Source organism: Megalops cyprinoides, chromosome 6 (assembly GCF_013368585.1).
Source record: "Megalops cyprinoides isolate fMegCyp1 chromosome 6, fMegCyp1.pri, whole genome shotgun sequence".
NCBI classification, from domain to species: domain Eukaryota; kingdom Metazoa; phylum Chordata; class Actinopteri; order Elopiformes; family Megalopidae; genus Megalops; species Megalops cyprinoides.
The window spans coordinates 12,401,815-12,423,132 of NC_050588.1; the positions used below are offsets into that span (position 1 = coordinate 12,401,815).

General features: G+C 43.0%; 1 protein-coding gene across 1 annotated transcript in view; it reads right to left on the bottom strand.

Moving 5' to 3' along the window:
* The window catches only part of epha8 (eph receptor A8), a 77,915-nt gene extending 57,804 nt beyond the window's left edge, over positions 1-20,111 (bottom strand). The window contains exon 1 of the mRNA XM_036530349.1: positions 19,841-20,111. Coding sequence (XP_036386242.1) covers positions 19,841-19,931 — 91 coding nt within the window. The 5' untranslated portion in view covers positions 19,932-20,111. The remainder of the gene's footprint in view (positions 1-19,840) is intronic.
* Positions 20,112-21,318: the final 1,207 nt, after the last annotated feature.

A 21,318-nucleotide genomic window follows, 5' to 3' on the forward strand; every position in this document is an offset into this window, starting at 1 on the left:
GTAAATCTTACTGTGCAGGCTAATATTGCACTCCTGCATCAATCCCCATCCCCTTTGCTGTGGACAGGCAATCCTAATAGGCTTTAATTTGATGTAAATGGACCGGAATGGCTGTGCAGTGGGTTTAATTCCCGTGCCGTGGCTTCCTCCGTTTTAGCCTAATGCGCTGTGATAAGACAGGAGGAAAGTTGTACTCCCTGGTACAGCCCGTGCAGTTGCGTGTTTGAAAGCAGCCCCACTGCGCAATGTGGTCAGCGTGACACATCTACCTCGGCGCGTGCAGAGAGTAAAATAATGGCTATTGTGCTAAAAACTCTCAGCCCCAGGCAGAATTAGCTTTGGCTTCTTTCCAGGCGAGGACGCCCCCTTACACACAGTCCCTAATGTATTCGACCCAATTCCTTACACTGGAGATCCAGGGTTTTGGGTGAGCAGACATTTGGCTGGCATTATTTTGCTGAACCATGAATCAGGCAGTTTTCTGGCAAGGTGTAGTACTGACCAATCATCCCCGGATCGTCCGTCTACGTCCGTTTACGCAAGAGGGATTGACATCTATGAAAGTCACTGTTCGTGGTGGAGAGAAGCGCACACCATGCAGGCAGTTCCAATGATGCTGCATACGTCTCCTTCCATAATTTGTTTTCACTTGGCTATCCTGAAAGAAACACTGTGCCAACCCCCACCCTCCGACCGCCCCACCACCGTTTTTCAACATCTGGCACTTTTCCAGGTCGGGCTGTTCAGGTCCAGATGAATCCATCTCTACGACGATCGCTGACACCAACCGGTGGAAGGTCTGTCGGTGCACATTAATAAAACCTCCAGGAGGGTAAAATCGAAACGCGGGCCCATTTGCGGAAGGAGCGGCTAAACGGATTTCCCACGACGACAGCCGGGTCCAAAACGCATTTGCTGTTTCAGCGTGCCCCGGCTGTTCGCAGAGGTGAGCCTCTGGAATCAAGGCTGGCCCGAGACAGCCCTCTGCGCAAAACGGCCTGTGCAACCGAAGGGGAAAAACACACTGCTCTCTGGTGACTCGGGTGAAATATCACCCGTCAAGACTGAGGTAAGGACGTTAAGCATAGCGCCTCCAGCCTTGGAGCGTGCTGCACAGTGCGCAGGAGGAAGAAAAAAAAAACCACAACGCTGAAAATTCAAAATTCAAGAAATAACAGTCGCAGACCCCTTCCTTCACGCGGTCTCAATGTCTCCCTGGAAACGTCACGCGCGGTTTGGAAACCCGTTGAAAATCCACAGTCCTTTAAAAGCTGGCCGCCTAAACGGTTGTAATTTTGCCCTGAGCGCGGGTGACGATTGGCCTGTGAATGGGCACCCGCCCGGTGGCAGTCCCAGATAATTGAATCATCCCCCCCGTTTAACGATCAGAGTCTCAGGGTCCTGTGAACTTTAAAGTGGTGTCGGCTCACTCGGTGCATTCCATTAATCGGGCCCGGGCTTGAACCGCAGTCAAACCGCCTCAAGGAATCATTTTAATACAGCCACACTGTTTCCTGGTGGGCAATGTCAGGAGGTGCAAAGGTAAAGTACGCAAATCCCTCCTGCCATTGCCATAAAGCTGAGAACCTGGTCTGATTTCAGCTAAAAAGATCAGTTTAAAGAGACAAGCTGTTAGATCACTTGCATTGTCAGAAATCTTAAATTAACAGTGAAATGAATGACATCAGAGTCACAGAAACTGTTCTGGACACCTGAATCATGCCATTAAGTAATCTGAGCATGGCTGGTGTGTACGTACATTGCATTTTATACATGTTTTTATTTTCACTGGTGAGAAATGCCATCTCTCAGCACAATAAATACTAGCACGCATCATATGAAATCATGCCAGGCATCAAAAAGAGCACATATCTAGAGCACCTTCATCAAATTAGGTTACCACCTTTGTTTCTCTCATTCAAGAACAAATACTAAACATTTATTTTTCCCGCTTCAAAATCAACTTGCTGCCACATGTGTGTTCCAGAAGAACCAGAAATGGAGAACCAGCACATTCTTAAAAGTCACAGCGATGGATGATCTCTCGGGAAAGCGCTTATTTGAAATAATGCTGACAAATACTTTATATAAAATATATGTTTCTGTGTAACCCCTGGAGAGAAGGTAACCCAGAAACATATGCCTGGCTAGCTCTGTGGGGAATTAGAAAATGGCCGCTCTCTCTCTCTCAGAGACGTCTCTATAACCCACAAAACGGAGGGGCGGCATTTAAAATTTGCTAATATTTGCCACCCTATTAATAAGCAACTTTAGCAGATCGCAGTAGTTTGATATCCAATGATATGAATTAAAGAGGATGTGACTTGAAACTACATCTATTTTGCAGCTCAGGGAAGCCTTCCAAGGAGAGTTTTTAGTGGGAGCTTATTTGCTATGAAAATGAATTACACCTAATGAGTGACCTTTACACAGAATCTGTGTTCCAGGTTTTAAATAGCAGCCCACAGTACACAAGATGAATGGAGATGCGCGTGTTCCTTGTGATTTATGTAAAACGCGTTATTGCAGTTAGTAATGTGTATAACAGAGGTCAGTCTTCATTATTCTTGCACCTATTTAGTTACAAGGGATGAAATATTACTCCATTAGGTCACTAATTCGGTGATAGCAATAATCACTCAAGAGGCACCTTTATCTATGGTAACATGTAATGCAGAGGACATTATAATAAAAATGAAACATAAAAAACAGTATATTAAATGCAGTTTCAAAGATAAATATTGCATATGCCGACACTGAATCAACAGCAGGAACTTGTCAGCAGTCCAGGCCAGGCCAAATAGAAATGGGGGAAGAACAAGTCTGAGAGAAACAAATTATTAGAGGGGAAAAAACTGTATAATACTTGAGAAGTACTGTACAAAGAGTCAATTACATGAGACTGACTAATTAATGTCTGTTTGTTGTCTGTTTTGAAAAGTATAAATTGCAAGCCTCAACAAGCTGAAGAACTAAAGTGTGCAAAGTGCATGCACAAAAAAGTTAATAGGTCACCAACAAAAATATTTTTACCATACTGTATACCATACCATACTGTTTATGTGCCCTGAGTGAGAGGGTTGTGATATTGAGTTTCAGAAGCAAACGGTGTGGAGGAGTATGTACTAATGAATGGCGTAAGAGGTTGTAATTACTGTATCTCCTAATTAGCACTTGTACCCATCACACTGATGTCATAAACTCAGGTTAAAGGGGTGGGCCAGGCCTGCGGGCCATCCTTAACCCCATCCCTTGATCCTCTAATTAAGCATCATCCATCTGTTTTACCACTTTGCATTATTTATAATGAACAGGAAGTAGAATACAAGTCCCCCAGTCAAGGTGTGCAATTATTCATCTGTGAATTGAATTGAATTGAAATAACTGAACAAGCAAACCTGTGAGCATTAACAAATATGGTACTGATGTGTGGTAAAAACACACACACACACAAACTCAACAGTCATGGTCTGAATAGCTATTACATCTAAACTTTCCTGTAACAGTCACCAATGTTCTTGATTGGAAGAACACACAGAGGCTTCTTTCTCTTAAAAGGACAAAAGGAAATAAGGCCCTGTGCCATCTGCTGATATTCCCAAAATCTCAACAAAAGAGCCAAAGCCAAACACAGGCTATGTTACTGATAAGCTTTCCCACCCTGACAGCTATTATGGCTTCCCCAAAAAAATAATAGTAATAATCTTGTCATCTTAAAAAAGTGCTTCTCTGGTACCCATCCCCACAAATCTGTGCCCCGCACAGTAGTTTGCTAATTTTGAAATGTCCATGTTCCCTCCGAACACGTGTGTACGCACACGCGCACAAAAACAAGTACAAACTCAAAAACACATCACCCTTTCTCTAACCTACACGCTCACACACACATACACACAAACGCACACATACGCACACACCTCCTAAACACTGAAAGGCTTTGTTATTCAAATGCTTTGTTTTCAGAAACAGGAGAAGGAACACAGATGTGTGGATGAAAGACCCACACAGAACAGACGGATGCTGCTGGGAATTTAGCGTTTGGATGTGCCCAGAATTCTGTCACATTCATGTCAGTGTGCCACTGCTTGTTTCACCCCCCCCCCCCTCCACCCCCCCTCAAAAAAAGTGCCATAAGAACAGACAACCTTTACTTGCTCTGGTAATCAAAAAGGATTTCTCAAAGCGATGGGGCAGTCTTAAATATGTCACACAGAGGCGGTTCCCAGTGGCCTTTGTGAATGTGTGGTATGTCTCAGGGCAATCAAATGTGAGATGTCATCCTTCCAATGACATTACTACACTCACACCCTAGATTCAGTGATCATTTGTCTATAGGTTTCACTATGTATTAAATGCTATTTCTAAATGCTATTAAATGTAACCTTTGACCACAGTATTTCAAGTTCAGCAGTCCCCATAACAATAATACTTGTTAACACTTATTCATCAGTCAAAATAGCCACTATAGCATGCACCTGACAACTTAACTAGCCATCAGCTGTGCACAAAATAGGTAATTGTTTTTTACCAGATAGGTGGCTTTATGGTTAATATTTCCCATAAAGGTTCCTAGAAGGTTAGAGGTTCAAAACACACTGTAGGCTGTAAAATGAACACCCACAGCACTTCTGCGTGGCCCTCTGCACTAAAACAGATGGACTATGGGCAATTGTCCTGGGATTGACTGGTGTCATGTCCAGAGGGCATATTTGTACATCAAGCTGTTTCGCACTACAGAAACCAGGACAGGCTCCCTCTTTATAAACCATACAGGCATGGACATAACTTATGGTATGCATATGGTTATTTACTAAATTAAAGCAGTGCATTGGTGTTGCCTTCCCATGAACAGCAATACCGTATCCCTGTTTTTCACAATTTTCAAGATGTCCTTCAGAGGAATGCCCTCCTACTGGTTAGTGTCAATCCTGTTCATCTGCCACGCTGTCTGCCGTGTTTCAGGGAAAAAGAGACAGCTGCAGGGGCCCTGATACACAGTGACAATGTAGACATGGTTCGTGAGGTAAGCTCCTGTACAAAAAGTAACACAGACTCATATTTACAGCACATTCAACATTACTACATACAATTTAGACAGTATGCTGTCTAATAAAGGTCTTATGTCACATAGGTCAAATGTTGCAAAATGTGACTGTCCCCTAATTTTTTTATGCTTTTATTGAATATTTGCATTAAGACTATGGAACATTTTTGTCCTCGAACATATTTTACAACATATATATTGGAGCCCCACAGCTTCCACAGCTCAAGTATGACCCTAAGAGTTACCAACATCAATTTTAAGGATCAAGGGAATGGACATGGTTTAGCCTGAGAGTTTCTTATTTCAATATTGTCTATCCAAAGTTAATAATGATGGAGGATCCAGCTGGAAGGACCCCATTCTATTTAACCATGACTTTATACCCAATATCTACAGCACATAGATATGAGACCCAAGATGAGTGCCAATAATGACAGGGGACACGGGAGAGCAATAATTTCTGCTCCCACTAATAAAGTCTCATTCACCTCCTAATGTGTTCCCAGCACCAGCCTGGGTTTATATTAAAACTGAGTGACGGGCAGAGCTGGGAACAGCGATACAGGAACTCCAGAAATAATAACAGCAAAACAAATCAACATCATCATAATCGGCTGATGCGCCCAATATTTTCTCTCTACCTGTCTGCCATTGCGAATGCTCGCAGAGCCGCCCGCGCTTAAATTTGACCACAAAGCTATTTATCTTTTATGGTATTATGTGTCCAGGTCTTAACAGTGAAAGCTTTTTAAATGTATGCAAAGAGATACTTTCAAAATAAAAAAAAATCTATGCAGGAGCGCTAGTGCAGATCGCCATTTCCAACATGGAAATGCTGTTTACAGCAGGCTATGATGAGGGGACTTGCACTGTAACTATCATGGAAAATTATGAATAAAATACAGCAACAACTTTATGTTATAGAAAAACCCTCCTCATTCAGCTATGTTGAATTGACTTTACAGAACTTCAAAAAATACAGCCATCATATGATGATATTTCGATGTGTTGCATTTTAGCTGTCATGGAAAATTATTAATGCAGTACAGAGGTGCATTTATATTAATATGGTACTGGAGGGGATTTTTATACCGATTTTTAGAAAAAGTGTAATTTTTCTTCTAATTTACCTGTAATCACTCCCTCATAACAAAACAGCTAGATTATGAATCCAACAATATGATGGAATGGCCGGGACCTTCCAAGCTACATTGGAATTTGTCTGGTTTCTAAATTTATTAATTTTTTTCTGTGGGTTTGCGGCAACGCTCGTGCTTTGCTGCAGCCACGGGATTGGCTGGGCCGGCTTGCTGGAGGAACACAAATTGTGCCTGGGAGCGGACCGTGCCGGGTTCTCCCCAGAGGAAAAACGGGCCAGAGCTGGGCAGACTGCCGCGGAGAGAGGGACCCCAGAGGAAAAGATTGTTTCACAGTTGTGTGCAGGAAAGTCAAGGCATGCGAGGCTATTTATAGACGGGAGAGGGGGAACAGCAGCTGCCGACGTCACGAGCGGGAATCCGATGACCCGACCCAGGCACGCACAGCAGCGGGCCACATTAGCATATTGCTGGGTTTTCGATCGTCGAACAAAGGGAGCCCAAGCTGAGGCGCTTGGCAAGCAGGCGGGCGCCTGGCACCGCAGGAAACTTTGAGGGGTGTCAACAGAGAAGAACATCATTTTGCACTAGCTGTTTATCACATGCGGTGCAACAAAAAAGTCTATTTCATAGTGTCAAAGCACAGAGCACATTGAGATAGCCTTACTCTGAAGCTCATTGCTGTAGAACACTTTCAGGCCGTAGACCAAAGTGCCTTTCCACGGTTTCAAATCCCAGATGCTGCTGTGGTCCCCGCATGAGCGCACGTCTTTATCTTAGCGGTTCAGCGCTTTGAATAACGGTGACCGCAAAGCCAGCGATTGATGGCGAGCTCACCTTGCCCCACAGAGCAGTCATTAAGACAAAGCGGAGCCTTCAGCGCCGGGTTGCTCTGTGGTATCTGTCACTTTATGGATGAGGTCAAACGGATAGAGGACAAAGCGTGTGAAGACATCTGAAACATTTCACTCAGATACAGCCCTGTGGCAGCAGTTAGCCCACAGGTTTTTTCCTCTCATTTTGCGGAACGGTCACGCAACACAGTCGCAATTCTGGTCCCCGTGACAGGTGTTTTGTTGTCAAATGACAAAGGCACCCTGAGAGAGTGATAGATGTGTGACATAACCTACTTACCCCAGGCACCCAAGCTGCTCTCTCCCTCTACAGTCAAACTAGCTGAACACCAAGCAGCATCCTCTGGGTGTATGACCTGTCAAAATTCCACTGACACCAGCATTCAACAGACAACTGAGACAAAACCTGAAGGATGACTGATTCAAATCTGAGTAGTGACCAAAAAAGAAATAAATAAATAAATGGAATGAAATTTTGGACACCAAAGTGTCATATCAGCAACACTGATATTCAGGTTGTGTCTAAGATTGAAAGAATCCATATATGGATTCTATGGGAGGGAGTTTAACTTACATCGCAGGCCATATTGGTTGCATTACCGATGTTTATAAATGAACTATTCACTGAATGAATAATTGAAACAATATTCTGATAAAATATGCCTTTTGCTTTCTCTGCCTCTTCTCAGGTCGCCTTCGGCAGCGTATCTATTGAGATTTCACTGCACTCTTCAGATGAAATGTAAATACACATTACTGTCGGTTCATTTGCAGGGTGAAAAATTACAAACACATTTCCTTATCGCTGTCGGGGTCGCTGTTTGCTTTTCCGACAGAATGATGATACAAGCCCTTTTTTTCAGCGGGTCCCTATTACCAGCGTTCTTTGAATTAATCTCAGCGCCGCGACGTGTCATAACACCGCTCTCACCTTACTGAACAGATTATCAGGCGAACCAAAGTAAGTCCATTCTGATGCCCTGCTTCCGTCGGCCGCGTGTAATCTTGGAGAATGGATTCTGTGTTTCGCTCGGCAATCAGGACGACCACTGAACTGTGTCAACAGACAAGGCACTCAGCCCAGGCTGGTATTTGCTGGAAATAAATGCAAGGGGAGAGCAGATGTCTGAGACGCCCCGACGCAGAGTGAGCGATTGCTCCATGATGGGTCTGATCAGCCGGTGCACTTGTGCCCCCCCCCCCCCCCCCCCCCAAAACCCCCGCCCCCCTGCTCCCTGCTCCAGCACCGTATCCTGGACTGCGAGGAAGTTCTGATGTGTCACGCCTGGCCGGGCAGAGAGACCCGCGAAACGTCGAAAAGCTGCACTCTGTAGGCTGTACTGACAGTGCGCGCAGCCTGATAACGACCACCCATGCCTGAAAGGAGAATGGAGGAATTGGCGCCCCGTCTGTGATCACCCGGGCTCTGACGCACAGGTCCAAAGGGCAACCTGGACTGTTCTTTGAAAAAGTTTGAGGGTGCTTTACTCCACCAGTGATTAGGCTGTCATTCTGTTTTAATGAGTGCATCTAATCAGAGCGTGAAATTAATTTCAAAAGTTTCAGAAGAAATGAGAACAAGCGTTCAAACATGAACCCCAGGGTAAGCGTTTAATTGGACGAACCAAGGACAGGCCAGGTAAATAACCTTTCAGAGACGAGGCAGATTTATGTATATCCAACCAATCACTTCCCCTGGGATACATTTCCTTATCCAGCTATTAGTGCCTTTGGAAATCACAATGCCACTGATGGGTACTTAATTGTTCATAGTAACTTGCTTCTTTTCGTCTCAAGCGCTTGAGTGAATGTATATGGCCATAGCTCACTGTAGACCCTACTGTGTGCAAGGCTGAAATTTCAAGTCTACTGCCCATAAAGTTACTGTTTACTTAAAGTTACTCTGTCACTACTAAACACCTAAAGGCATGGGTTTGCAATTTCTCACATAGCATGGCAGTTGTATCACAAAGATTTGCTTATGAAAGTCTTCCATATGAAAAGGACATATGTGTTAAAAAATACTTCTGAAGATGTAAAACACACATTCTCAGTACACATAAAGTACACACCAATTGTTGCAAATGACATATATTCCAGAATATATTAACAGGGTCCCAAATTTGAAAATGATATATTTTGCACTCAGGCCTACAACTCCTGAGCACAGCTTGGAAGCCGAATTTCAAACCCACCCGTTAAGTTCCCCTTTGCTGCTAATAAACCCGTCAAGTGTGGGCTTCGCAACTTCTCAAATGACATGTGCCACCGCCCAAAATCACCGGGCCTCCGCTGATGTAATAACGTGTAACAGACTACATGCACGTTCTTTTTTTTCAGATTCATATCCCCCTCAAAGCCAGTATGGGGGGCTATGCATTATAAATAGCTTTTGTGTCTTTAAAATGAATGAGCACATGTTTGGCGCATTAATATTGCTGTGCAAAATGTGTTTATAATCCATGAGGCATGTCTGCCGCGGTGCGGCTTCCCCACCTTTTTCCCCACTCTTCATTATATTATATGGCTATGATTTATCTGCAGATTACTGAGCATAAAGCACATTATTTCATCCTAAGAACCCAGGGATAAAAGGCGCAGAGGCGATAAACAGTAGGAGTTTGTGTGTCACTAAATGATATTGCTGGAGTTCCGGAGGTACAAGATTTAACAGGAATTTAACAGGAGTGCTCTTTTGCGAAGCGTTTGAAGTCACTTGACTGTCCTGGCGTCCATACAAACGACAGATCGCCTGCTGCGTGGTACAAGTACATCATTTACAGTGAAACTAGAGCCACGCGTCTCTCCTGACACTTTGCACAATTTACAGTTTTAAAACCGAGCCACTGATTGAAAGTATCCGCAATGCATTTAGTGCTCAACGGCTGGATACAGAAATTAATTAATCTCTCAGTTTTTCCCACAATCTTATGAGCTCACAAAAAATGACGCGGCGGTAAGGCTCACTTGACTTTGTCTCTTAGACGTGGCCAGTGGCTCCAAATGGAACGGCAGGAATGGAGAGGGCGACTGGTGGCAGAGGGGTGAAACCGCAAGCCCCGGCCCACCAGCCAAATGTCACGCAGGGCCGCTCCGTCACCGAGGACAGAGGAGCGTCATTAATCTCTCGCTGTCCAGCTGCAGGGGACACCGGGTGACACACTGCATGGCTCTGCCTGCATGCCTCCAGCGCTCCACACACAAAGAAACAGCAGGCGGCACCAACCGGGCACCGCCGCGGTTTAATAGCACTTTAATACCGGGAGGGGGGCTAAAAAAAAAACATAATGAAAACGTCCAAAGCCATTTGCTCTCCTCCACTCAAAAGCTTATGAGGAATCTCTCACATCCCCAGAACCAAAGGGTGAGAATAACTGTCACACATGCCGAAAGAGTGGCAATGCAGATTCAGAGGAGTGACAAAATAATAAAGTTCTGCGTGCGAGGCACATCTGTGCGCCAAGCTGAAAGAATTACCACCGTAATCACAACGCTCAGCGTCTGAAACTGACCAATGCAAACATTTCATTCAGCTCCCTCTAGCAGGGGCACAATAACAATCTCAGGTATGGGTGAGACATGTCAAGATTCTATAATTATACACAAAATTCTAAGACGGATTGGCAGAGTGAAAGAGTGTTTTTTTTTTCTCTCAGAGACAGTTCACAGAAGCCAGTTGTTTCTGTTGAGAGCCTGGAAAATGAGACACTCAGTGAGATTTTTCAGGGATTCTAATTTTCACACATTCCTTTCCCACAGGATCTATTAAAATGAGGAACATCAAACAGAGAGCATAAAACCAACATTAAAAAAGAATGATGCTATCAACAAACAAACAAGAAAAAAAGACATAAACAAAGGCAAAGAAAAACAAAAGTTAAATTGAACAAAATTAGTAGCTGAAATATTACTCCTGTAGAAGAGTTTTAGGGGCAAAATCATGTCTAAAAATGAAATATGCCTCGGGTTTTACCCTAAATTAATTTTGGAAACCAAACCAACAGCAAATCAATTTATATGTTATTGTTTTGTTGCAAAGAGAGCTTATTTGGTTAATGAACAAACAATTCAAAAACAGAAAGTACATGTAGCTACCAAAATTCTCTGTGTTTACTATATTCCTGCTTGCCTCTTATAAGGGAGTGATTTTTCAGATATTTCAGTTTATTTTAATGTATGACACATGTGCCTGTTATACACACACAGATTTCTTTGAGCAATACAGGTTTGTTAATTTAATAAAACATGTAAAAGAACTGATGATAGCATTATAATACTGCAATAAGACCACTGTGGCCAACTAAAGCAATACTGCTTGAGTAAACACATACAAATGTGTGGCGCCTCATACACATTCAGGTGGCGACAGCTCCAAGCAGTCAGTATGAAAACAATCCTCAATACTGCAGTATGTCAGAGAAGAGAGGTCTCCCCACAGGCCTGAGAAAAAGCCATCGCTCTCCATGAGGTTAACACGTCCTGCCTCTCACCCAGCCCTCGGTGATGGAGCGGGAGGGAGGGGCCAGAGTTAGCCCCGGCACCTGCCACTGCAGACAGGTGAGGGGTCCCAAGTGAGCCCGCCCTTTCTCCACCGCTACCGCCGCCCCCCCCCCCCCCCCCCCCCCCCCGCCCCCAAGACCGCCTCTCTCTGGCCTGACCCTGGCTCCAGCACAAGGTGGGAGCTGCCAGTATTGATTTATTACATCGGGCTCCCCCAAAACTCCCCACTAACAAGAGTGCCATCTCGCATTGGAGAAGACACGGAGGTGAAGCAGTACTCTGGCTGGACAGTGGTCAGCCCCTGCCACACTGTACCCTTCGCAGTGAGAATACACAGGGGGAGCTCCTCTGTAGTAAATAGTTAATTAGTTTCCTTCCAAGAAGAACTGCACCAATTTCGCAAAATGGGCATTAGTCTAAAGACATTAGTCAATATGATACTATGTTGTAGCACCCTTCAGTATCCTTGAAATTACCACAAACTTTGAACACATGTAATTAACTGTGTGTATTGCGGGTGACCCCTTGATCAGACTACATTTTATTAGCTGCTAATTACATTTCTGGAGGTGATATGTCAATATGTGTTTATATTTGTGTATGTAACATGGTTTCATTAGATGCTGGTCAGTTGATTAAAGAGGTATATACTGTAGGAGGAGACATCATGTTGGTTGTATGTTCTGAATCAGATATGACGTAGCGGTATCAACCATACAACAAAGGATTCTCAGTTATGCACAAACCTATGAACTGGATTTCAAAGAACTCCCCCTGCTGTGTTTTCATAGGTGTGAGCTAGCCAACAGACATCATCAATGCTTTTATTTTAATTCCTTCCAGCAGCTTGCATAGTGTGTACTGCCAAAGCTACTATTTCTACCAACCAATACTTCATAACTTGTGATGTGAAAATGACAGCAACATTTGAACCTTTTTTTTTACTTAAAAACCTTCACAAAGAACACTGGTAACAACTGTAAAATTCAATATCCTTGGTGTATTTATGCTTAGGACTACATGACTGAAAAAGGCTGGTAAATGTAATTATTTGTTGGATTAACAGATGATTTTTATCCAGCTTCTAATGAAATTAGCAAATGTGGTGCTTTCTGGTGAACCAGGGAATGGTGATTGATATGAGCTTCATAACAAGCAGAATATTCCAGAGTTATAGTGATTTTTTTAACAGAAAAAATGTATCATGTTCAAAAAAAACTCATTATGGATTCACCATTCCTCACATTTGCCTTTTAAGTGCTCTTTTTTTTTTAATCAGGAGGGCAAAAGAAATGTTTGGCTCCCAGCAGAATGCCCTATAGGCCGAAGGCACGCTAAAACTCCGGCAGGCGCAAGGCTTACCTCTAGCAAGCGGACTGCGGAAATTGCTCATAACCCTCCTTGACCCCTGGATGGTGGAGCCCAATTACAGAGCGAACCCACCCCGCTCTCGCTGGGCACCGCAAACGCTCCTGTACAAGTGGCAGGGATATTATACAATCATGTACTCGAATTATTTCCTTTCTCCAGGGAAAACGCGAATTTGCTCTTTCTTAAAAAAAAAAAAAACCCTACCCATTCGCATTCGGTTTTGAGAAAAAGAAAGTGCTGGGGGGACGAGGCACGAGGAGGGAGGAGGAGGGGGGGCCATCAGGATACGTCAAAATATTGGTATACAGACATAATGGATTTTCAAAGCACTCGAGCTATGCTGGCTGCTGAATATCACACGCACCACACACCAAAGGCAAAGCTGACAACGCTGAGGCAGAAATGATTGCTTCATCGCCACACTCAGGGCATGTTCACATTATCTGTGTACTAACATTAACACACGGAAGACATGGAGAATTAAAAACAATTTCCTCCCCTTGCTGTAGCTGAAGACAGAAATTAAAAAATGTACATGGATACAGACTCTCATTTGTTTTGTCTTTTATCTTTGTGAAGTGAATGGCTTTTGTTTTCAATTCAAGTACATTTCACTTCTTATAAATGGCAGTTTATAACTTCAAAAGCAGGAAATTCACAAGCATCATTCAGGTATCAAATGAAAGATCATACTTTCAAAGCAGAACCTATGGAGAAATAGTGAGAGCCAATTAGAGTCTGACCTACTCCAAGACACCAGAAAAAAATGTATTTATATAAATTCTTTCCTAATGCATTTATTAACACCACACATCTCAGCAAAAATATAGATCTTTTAGTGAATCTCAAGTGATAACTGTGAAAATAAAATGGAGCATGTAGTTGTACATTAGTATATGTTACATTGGTTTCAATAAAAGTAAGTACCAATGACCTCTACACCACTCCAAACCACTCCAACCATCTCCAAAGTATTCCGATCTCACTGCCATTTAAGCAAGGTAAACTGAATACTGCACTTTCATCACTAAAACAAGCTATGCATTTTTACCACAACAGCATTCCATACCCTTGAATGGCCTATCATTTCTGTGTCCAGGCTTCTTTGTTCATCATTGCAATGTCATGATTACCCTGTCTTTGGGACACCTGGTGATCAGGTTGATAACCAGCTGAAACATGCAAAATGCACAACTTTATGCACTCTCAGCACACACTGTGTAAGAAATATTAGCTTCAGATGTAACCAACTCTGCACAATTCACTGTTATACACATCAAATTTGACCCCTCACCCACCACCACCACAAGTCAAACCATCTAACCTCCTTGACAGTTAAAAGTGCATGGATGGGGTTTATTTGGCAACCCCTGGGAGTGCAGGACCATGCAGCCAGCAGCAAGACAGTGCTGTTGCCTTTTTGTGCCAAGTGGCTGAAGCTAAGCAGGACCGTGCTTCGTCTGTAATGAGGTGCGAGACCTCCTGGGCAAACCACATTGCTGCTGGAAGCGCTGTTGTAGGAGGTGCCTCATTTTGGATGAAATGCTAAACCAAGGTCCTGACTCGCTGTGGTCATTAAAGATCGTGCATCGCTTATCACAAGGGGTAGACATGCTAACCCCGGCGCTCTGGCCAAGTTCACAATCTGGTTCTCCATATCTTGCCGTCTAATCTGCCCAGAGGGTAATTAGCTAATCCTCGCTTCTCTGCCTCAACTGATGTGTGGTAAGTGCTCTGGTGCAAAATGGCTGCCACGGATCGCCAAGGAAGGTGCTACACACCTACACCTAGTCCTGGCATGAAAGGCACTATATATGCACAGAAGTGTGGTCATTAGCTGCAATGGGACAAACATGCAGACCTCCATCCTACAGAGGAACAGAAAAATCGTTGCCCTGTTTTTTCCAGCGCAATCTCTTGACTTGGTATTGAGCCCCAGCCATCCTCTGCGTGACAGTGTCAAGTTTGCAGCTGCCTTCCAGCCAAAGCAAGCATGAAAATCAATTAATTTCTTGCCACAACACTGAGTAGCAGCAGTCCAGGCGTCCCGCACGATCATTTGAAAACGATTCAAGTGTCTAGATTCTGCTACATAATTCATTTGTTCGTTTGTGTCTTTTGGCAGAAGTCTGCAATACATGAATTTGATGACATCCCTGGTAAGAGTTTATCTGATAGCTGAAGTGGTAGCAGTGCAATGAAAAGTAAAAGGAATATGCTAATATTCAAACACTGTCATACTTAATAAGCATTACTTATTTCTTTAATAAGTGAGATAGAAAGCATGGAGATACAGGTGCAGGTACTTAAAATTGTGTGATGGGGAGAACACATTTTAAAATACTCATCTTTAGATAAATTTAAAAGCATATATTGAAGGATGATTGGTAATTGCTTAATTTACAATTATAACAAAACAGGAGGCAAGATCACTAAACCATATTGCTCTTTACTGTGTATCTATTTGAAGTTATGAATGTAATGTTTTCTGTTTTCTTACAGTAACCAGCACAGTAAATACTGTGCATCTTTTTTGTCTCAAACATAAGTTCATTTAAGCAAATAAGAGAATACAGTTTGAATTTGAATAAAATGAAATATGAAATAAAATTCTATCAAAATGCTTAGAAGTGTTCTAAATCAGTAATTTTATAGGACAGATGAAATATATGATTTGCACACAATTTTGTTGTAAAATGTCATTTTACTTCCTCTGCTAGGTTTGTCAAAATTCATTAAAAAAAATGCATTCACAAGTGAACAGGGAAAAACTCACATTTCTATTTTTGTGTTTATTTTTGGGATGTCAAGCTAGGTTTAAAAAAATATGCATTATCAAATGCAAGTGATGAGTTTACATACATTCAGTTGTTGTGGATAAAAACAATGTGGATATGTATAAATGTATAAAAATGTGGATATATCACAAGAGATAAACAACTAATTGGTCATACAATATTAACTACTCAAGTTTTATTTTGACATTGTTGCTTTGTTACCTCAATCAATTATACAGTACTTAAATCAAGTGTAATTACAGAAAAACAGAACTGTTCTGTTCCCCACTGCATGTATTTTTTCACACTCTGATTTATAGTAGTTATTAGCCAGTTGTGGCCCTACATTAATTTGAAATACTCTGAGAGGATGTGTCTGGTCACAGAGAATACTGCAGAGTTGGGGTACATTGCTGTGGCTGACAGTGACAGTCTGACATTGATAATTCCAAGTGGATTCCCAAAATTCTTTTAATTCTGTGGGAACAGCCACATTTTGTATACTCATGCTAAATCACATGACTACAAACAGTTAAAAACAGACCCTGGATCACTGACAGGCTGTTTTGTCACTATCAGCTGAAAACCTCTCTCGCAGGAATTTCAAAAGTGACTACATGTATTTATTTTTTTTATCTATTCCATCTTTTTTTCCTCTAAAAAAATGAAATCAGGACTTGGTTATTTGAATGTCCCAGAAAGGATATGAAAGATGAGCTGGGAATGGCCTCATTTGTCACCCTGACCTTGTGTTCCTCACCGGGCAACCTGCTCCCGGGCCCAGTCTGTCTCTCCGCTCGGGCCGGCGTCCTGTCAGCTGGACACAGGACAGCGAGGTCACACACCCCAAAACGGGAGGAGCTATCCTTCACCGCAAACCCGCCGACTGATCTGAACTAGTCGCCGCACTCTGCAAAGGCTTTCGATTGGGCACTGCTAGTCCGGGGATTGACACGACAGGCGTCAACCCGTCGCGGGGGCCGCGGAGACTCCGCCGTCAGCGACCCGCGCTGAACTCCGAGCCGACAGCCGGGAGTGCTGTGCAGGCACGCGAGCGAGCCATCTCTCCGTGCCACGCAGCACTCTCAAGTGTCACGGGAGGATAGCCGGGACAGAGACTTCCTCTCAGCCACGCACGCATCCTTCGCGCTCGCATGCGTAGGTTGTGGGTTCAAAGGGGACACGGGGCGAAGGCTGGCGCACAGACAGGGGACGTGACTTCTGAGCGGCCACAAGTCTATGGGATGGGGAAAAAACACGCGGTGCCGAACAAGCACGCAGCAAGCAAGGGCCGGGCTTCACCCACAACTGAGAGAGAGGCGTGGCGAGGGTGTGGCCTTCCACTGACCAATCATGCTGCACGGTCATGTTGCCTTTAAGAGCTACGCCATGTCACAAGTTCAACAATCAGCAGGGCATACAGTAATGTGAATTTTAAAAGATTCTCTGTAACAGCTGGAAAACAGATCATGTTGAGGTAGATGTCTCTGATGATCATAACCCCAATTACTGTTATTCGTTACACTGAATAATGAAATCCACATGATTGCTGCTGGCGTTTTGAAGCAAGTGTGGAGTTTTTTCAAAAGAAATGCAATGCTGTGCAATTCACTGTTACAATCACATGTCTGTTTTACGAGAATAAAGAGTACACTATTTAGACTGGTGAAACAGGCCTTAGGCTTACCTTGGAACAACCACAATTTTAAAATTCAAATGGTGACTCACCTACGCTCATGTATAACCTTAACATAGATAACAGTAAATAACTGTGCTACTGATATCCTGTAAATAATTGGCTTCTTCCTACTCACAGTGCCCAGAAGGTAAGACTGTGTTTCAGGACATAGCAAATAAAAAAGATAAATTCACTGTTTTGTACCCGGATCTGTATTCTACTGCATACCATTTCAAGAATAATGTCTTTGAAATGTTTGAAATCAATTTGCATCTAAGTGCTTTTCCATCAAGGGAAATAAAACACTGGCAGGCCGCTACTACCAATGTGATTGCAACATTGTGTTTTTTTATTATTATTATTATTATTATTGTTGTTGTTGTTGTTGTTGTTATTGTTGTTATTATTGTTTTGTTATTGTTATTGTTATTATTACATCATGTTGATTGTAATCACTATTGGGTTCAGTCCCTCACTTGCAAACATCAATTTATGGGGACTTTTCCATGCTTAAATGTTCTCTCCTTTAAACAGAACCCATAACAGACCAGAAGCAGACTGCCTAAAAACATGTATGCTGAACACTTTAGCAGAATGTCCGAAAATGAAAAGCAGTGAAAACAAGTCCCTCATCGTGGAAATGTGAAGTATCAAAGGCGCAGGTAAAGTAAAACTGTAGTGGTCACGTTTTAAATTTTGGCAGACTGATCGCAGACATGGATTACTGATAACGGGGGTCCTGCAGGGTGCTGTCAATGGGGAGCAGGGGAAGATTAAAGCCACGACACAAGCTACAGTAGTTCCTGCCATGCGGTAATGAATATCATGGACGAGATAATACAGAACTGACTTCCATGATCCGCAAAAACAGTGCGGTGCATCCATAGAAAAATCAGATAGCTTTTCTCAATGGTGTAAAAAAACAGTAAAAAAAGTACTGGAGTTGTCCTATATGCAAGGGCTAAAAATATTAACTGGACAATTTCAGCTGTCTTTCATTCGGTTGTCTTCCATGTGTATTAGCTGTATCTGAATGAGGGAGAAGTCATTCATATCACATTCAATCTATTTTAATTTGTGCTTTGCCAGCCTGCGTTTTGGTGGCGTGCTACCCAGAGGGAGACACAGTGCAACACTGAGGTGTGAGGCACCATTTCTGCAGAGTGAAAACACACTTCCGTCGGTGGCCCAGCTCCCCTTTCTACTTCTACACAACACTAAACACCATGAAACAGGCACTTAACAAGCAAAAATTAATTTAATAATGCATTTCTGTGTTTAAAATAACACAACTTTTATCTGTCCCTGCATTTATAGATTGCTGACATTGGGCCCAAAAAGTAATATAAATGATTAATCATTATGTGAAGCACTAAAATCAAATCTGTAAGACATTAATTAATTCCTAATTAATTCCTCAGCTAACAAGGTATTTGGGTCAAGTTCCTTATGAATGTTTAGGCTTTTTTAGATATTTTTTATTTTTCTTTTACTTCCCTCCTTTTTTATAGATTTTGATCAAATACTCAGTTTCAAAGTGCCAGCGACTGCAAGCAACTCCCACACAGACAAAAACAAGTTTTATAGAATGATAATCAGTTTTGAGATGTGTTCTATGAAGGAATATTTGCTGATGCAAGTCCCAAACAGCAGGGCAGATTTAATGAATGCACAGTGCTCCTACATTTTACAGTGAGGAGATCCATGCATTTTTTGAGCACGCACACACGTACACACACATACACATACACATACACGCACACACACACACACACACACCCAACTTCACAAACACTCTCTTGTACACATGCACTGACACACACACACACACACACACACACAACTTCACAAACACACTCTTGTACACATGCACTGACACAAACACACACACGCACACGCACACACACACAAACACACACACGCACACACACACACACACACACACTCACACAAACACTCACCCACACAAGTGCACATGCACTCACATTTATTGACATGTTCCTGGACAGTAGCTGTCTGTGGAATAGTTGTGACACTGCTATCTTTTCTCTCTCACCCCTCTCTCCCTTGCTCTTTCTGTCTCTGTCTCTCTCTCTGTCTCTCCCTCACTCTCCTTCTGTCTCTCTCTCTTGCTCTCTGTCTGCCTCTCTCCCAGTCTTTCTCTGTCTGTCCCTCTCTCCCTGTCTGCCTCTCCCCCTCTCCTCTCTATCTCTCTTAGAGATATCGCACATTTCACAGGCATGTGATGTTGCATTGTTGCCGGCTTCTACTCTGTTCTGCTCCCACTCATCCTAGTCGAGTGGCTTTGCACCTCCAGGCTGATCAGCCAGGAGTTCACCTCAAGGCTCAGGGAACTTCTCCATACATGTCACCCTCCCCGGGCCGAACTTCACCATGCACCACGGGCCCGGGCCAGACCGGACCGGACTGCTCTGGGTTCACGCAACCCCTTCCGAATGCATTAATCCCTGCTGAAGGCAAAGAGACGAATAATTCATGTCCCACGCATCCGACCTTACCTTCGTTGCTGGTGCCCGCGGAGTACGAGCAGAAAGCCTGGAATGTGATAGTCCACAGAAGGAGAGCGGAGAACCCTGGATCCAATGCCATCGTGCCAGCGTGCACCCCGCACACGGGGTCTCTCTCTCTCTCTCACTCTCTCACTCCCTCTCTCTCTCTTTCTCCCGTTTCCTGTGTACAAACAGACCCCGGCTCGATTAAGAACTCCGAGCACATTCGGCAGACTTAAAACTGCCTGCACTCAGACACATGCACACAGCCAGGCACGGCACGGGGGAGTGGACAGCCTGCCTGTCACAATTTAGCAACCAATTAGAACAAAGGCTCTGCACTTCCACAAACCAAATACTCCCTCGCTCTCTTTCTCTCCTCTCTCTCTCTCTCTCTCCCCCTCAACCTCTCCCTCTCTCTCTCTCTCTCTCTCTCTGTCTCTCTGTCTTTATACATATATATCTTTTTTAGCAGCAAAAACAGCTCATCATTTTAACTCTCGCCATACCAGCATACTGACGGATTTCAAGACCCACTTTGTAAAGGATTTTCAACACATTAGTTTTTTAGTTTAAGATAAGGATTTAAACCGTAATAGAATATTTTGCATGAGTAGTCTCTGTATGTGTTCTACAGGGTGGCTAAGGAAAGTAATAAAGGTGTACACATTTTGGCATACGTGATATATTAGTATTCACACAAACAGAAAAATGTAAACATTTACTGCGTACATTGTAAATTCTCATTTAGATCAGTTAAATTTCCTTTCATCAACAGAAAGCTAGAGTCAGGACAATATATGACAGATTTAAGCTCAACGTATAGGTAAGCATGTACGCATGATAATAATATGAAGCCCGTTTTCTCTGTAACTGCTCACAAACAGAAACATCAGGTCTTGATCTTATATTTTGTTTCATCTCAAATAACAGCTATTGAATTTGACTGCAATGTGAGCTACATCTCTTCAAAGGAGACTGTACCATGCTCTGTGTTTCAAAAGCACAGGGCACTGTTGACAGTGGAATATGCCAAGTTTATTTGGAGCTGCTCGTCATCGGTCCCAGTACTTTAAGCTCTGTGTCCAAGCTTTTTTTAATGCGTTTTTCTGACCAAACATTTAGAAATATACATTTCTAAGGGAGATCTGTTTAGTGATTTATTGTTGAAGATTTTTTTTACTATCATTACAATGTCTCCTAAGGACATATATAAATTAGCTAGTCTAAGATCTCTCAGAAATGGCCGTTTGCATATCACATTTGTAGAAAACAAATAATTATGTATTGATCTGTTTGATGACAGGGAGCATGGCAGCACTGTTATGTTGCAGCTTCCACAATCAATTGGCACTTCAGTGGCTATTTTCAACATTAGCAACGACCAACAGTGGCTTGTGAGAAAGAACACAGAGAATCAGAGAACTTAGCTTTAACCTTTAACCTTGAACCTTCTCTTTACCTTTAAAACTGTCCTGAACTGTTTT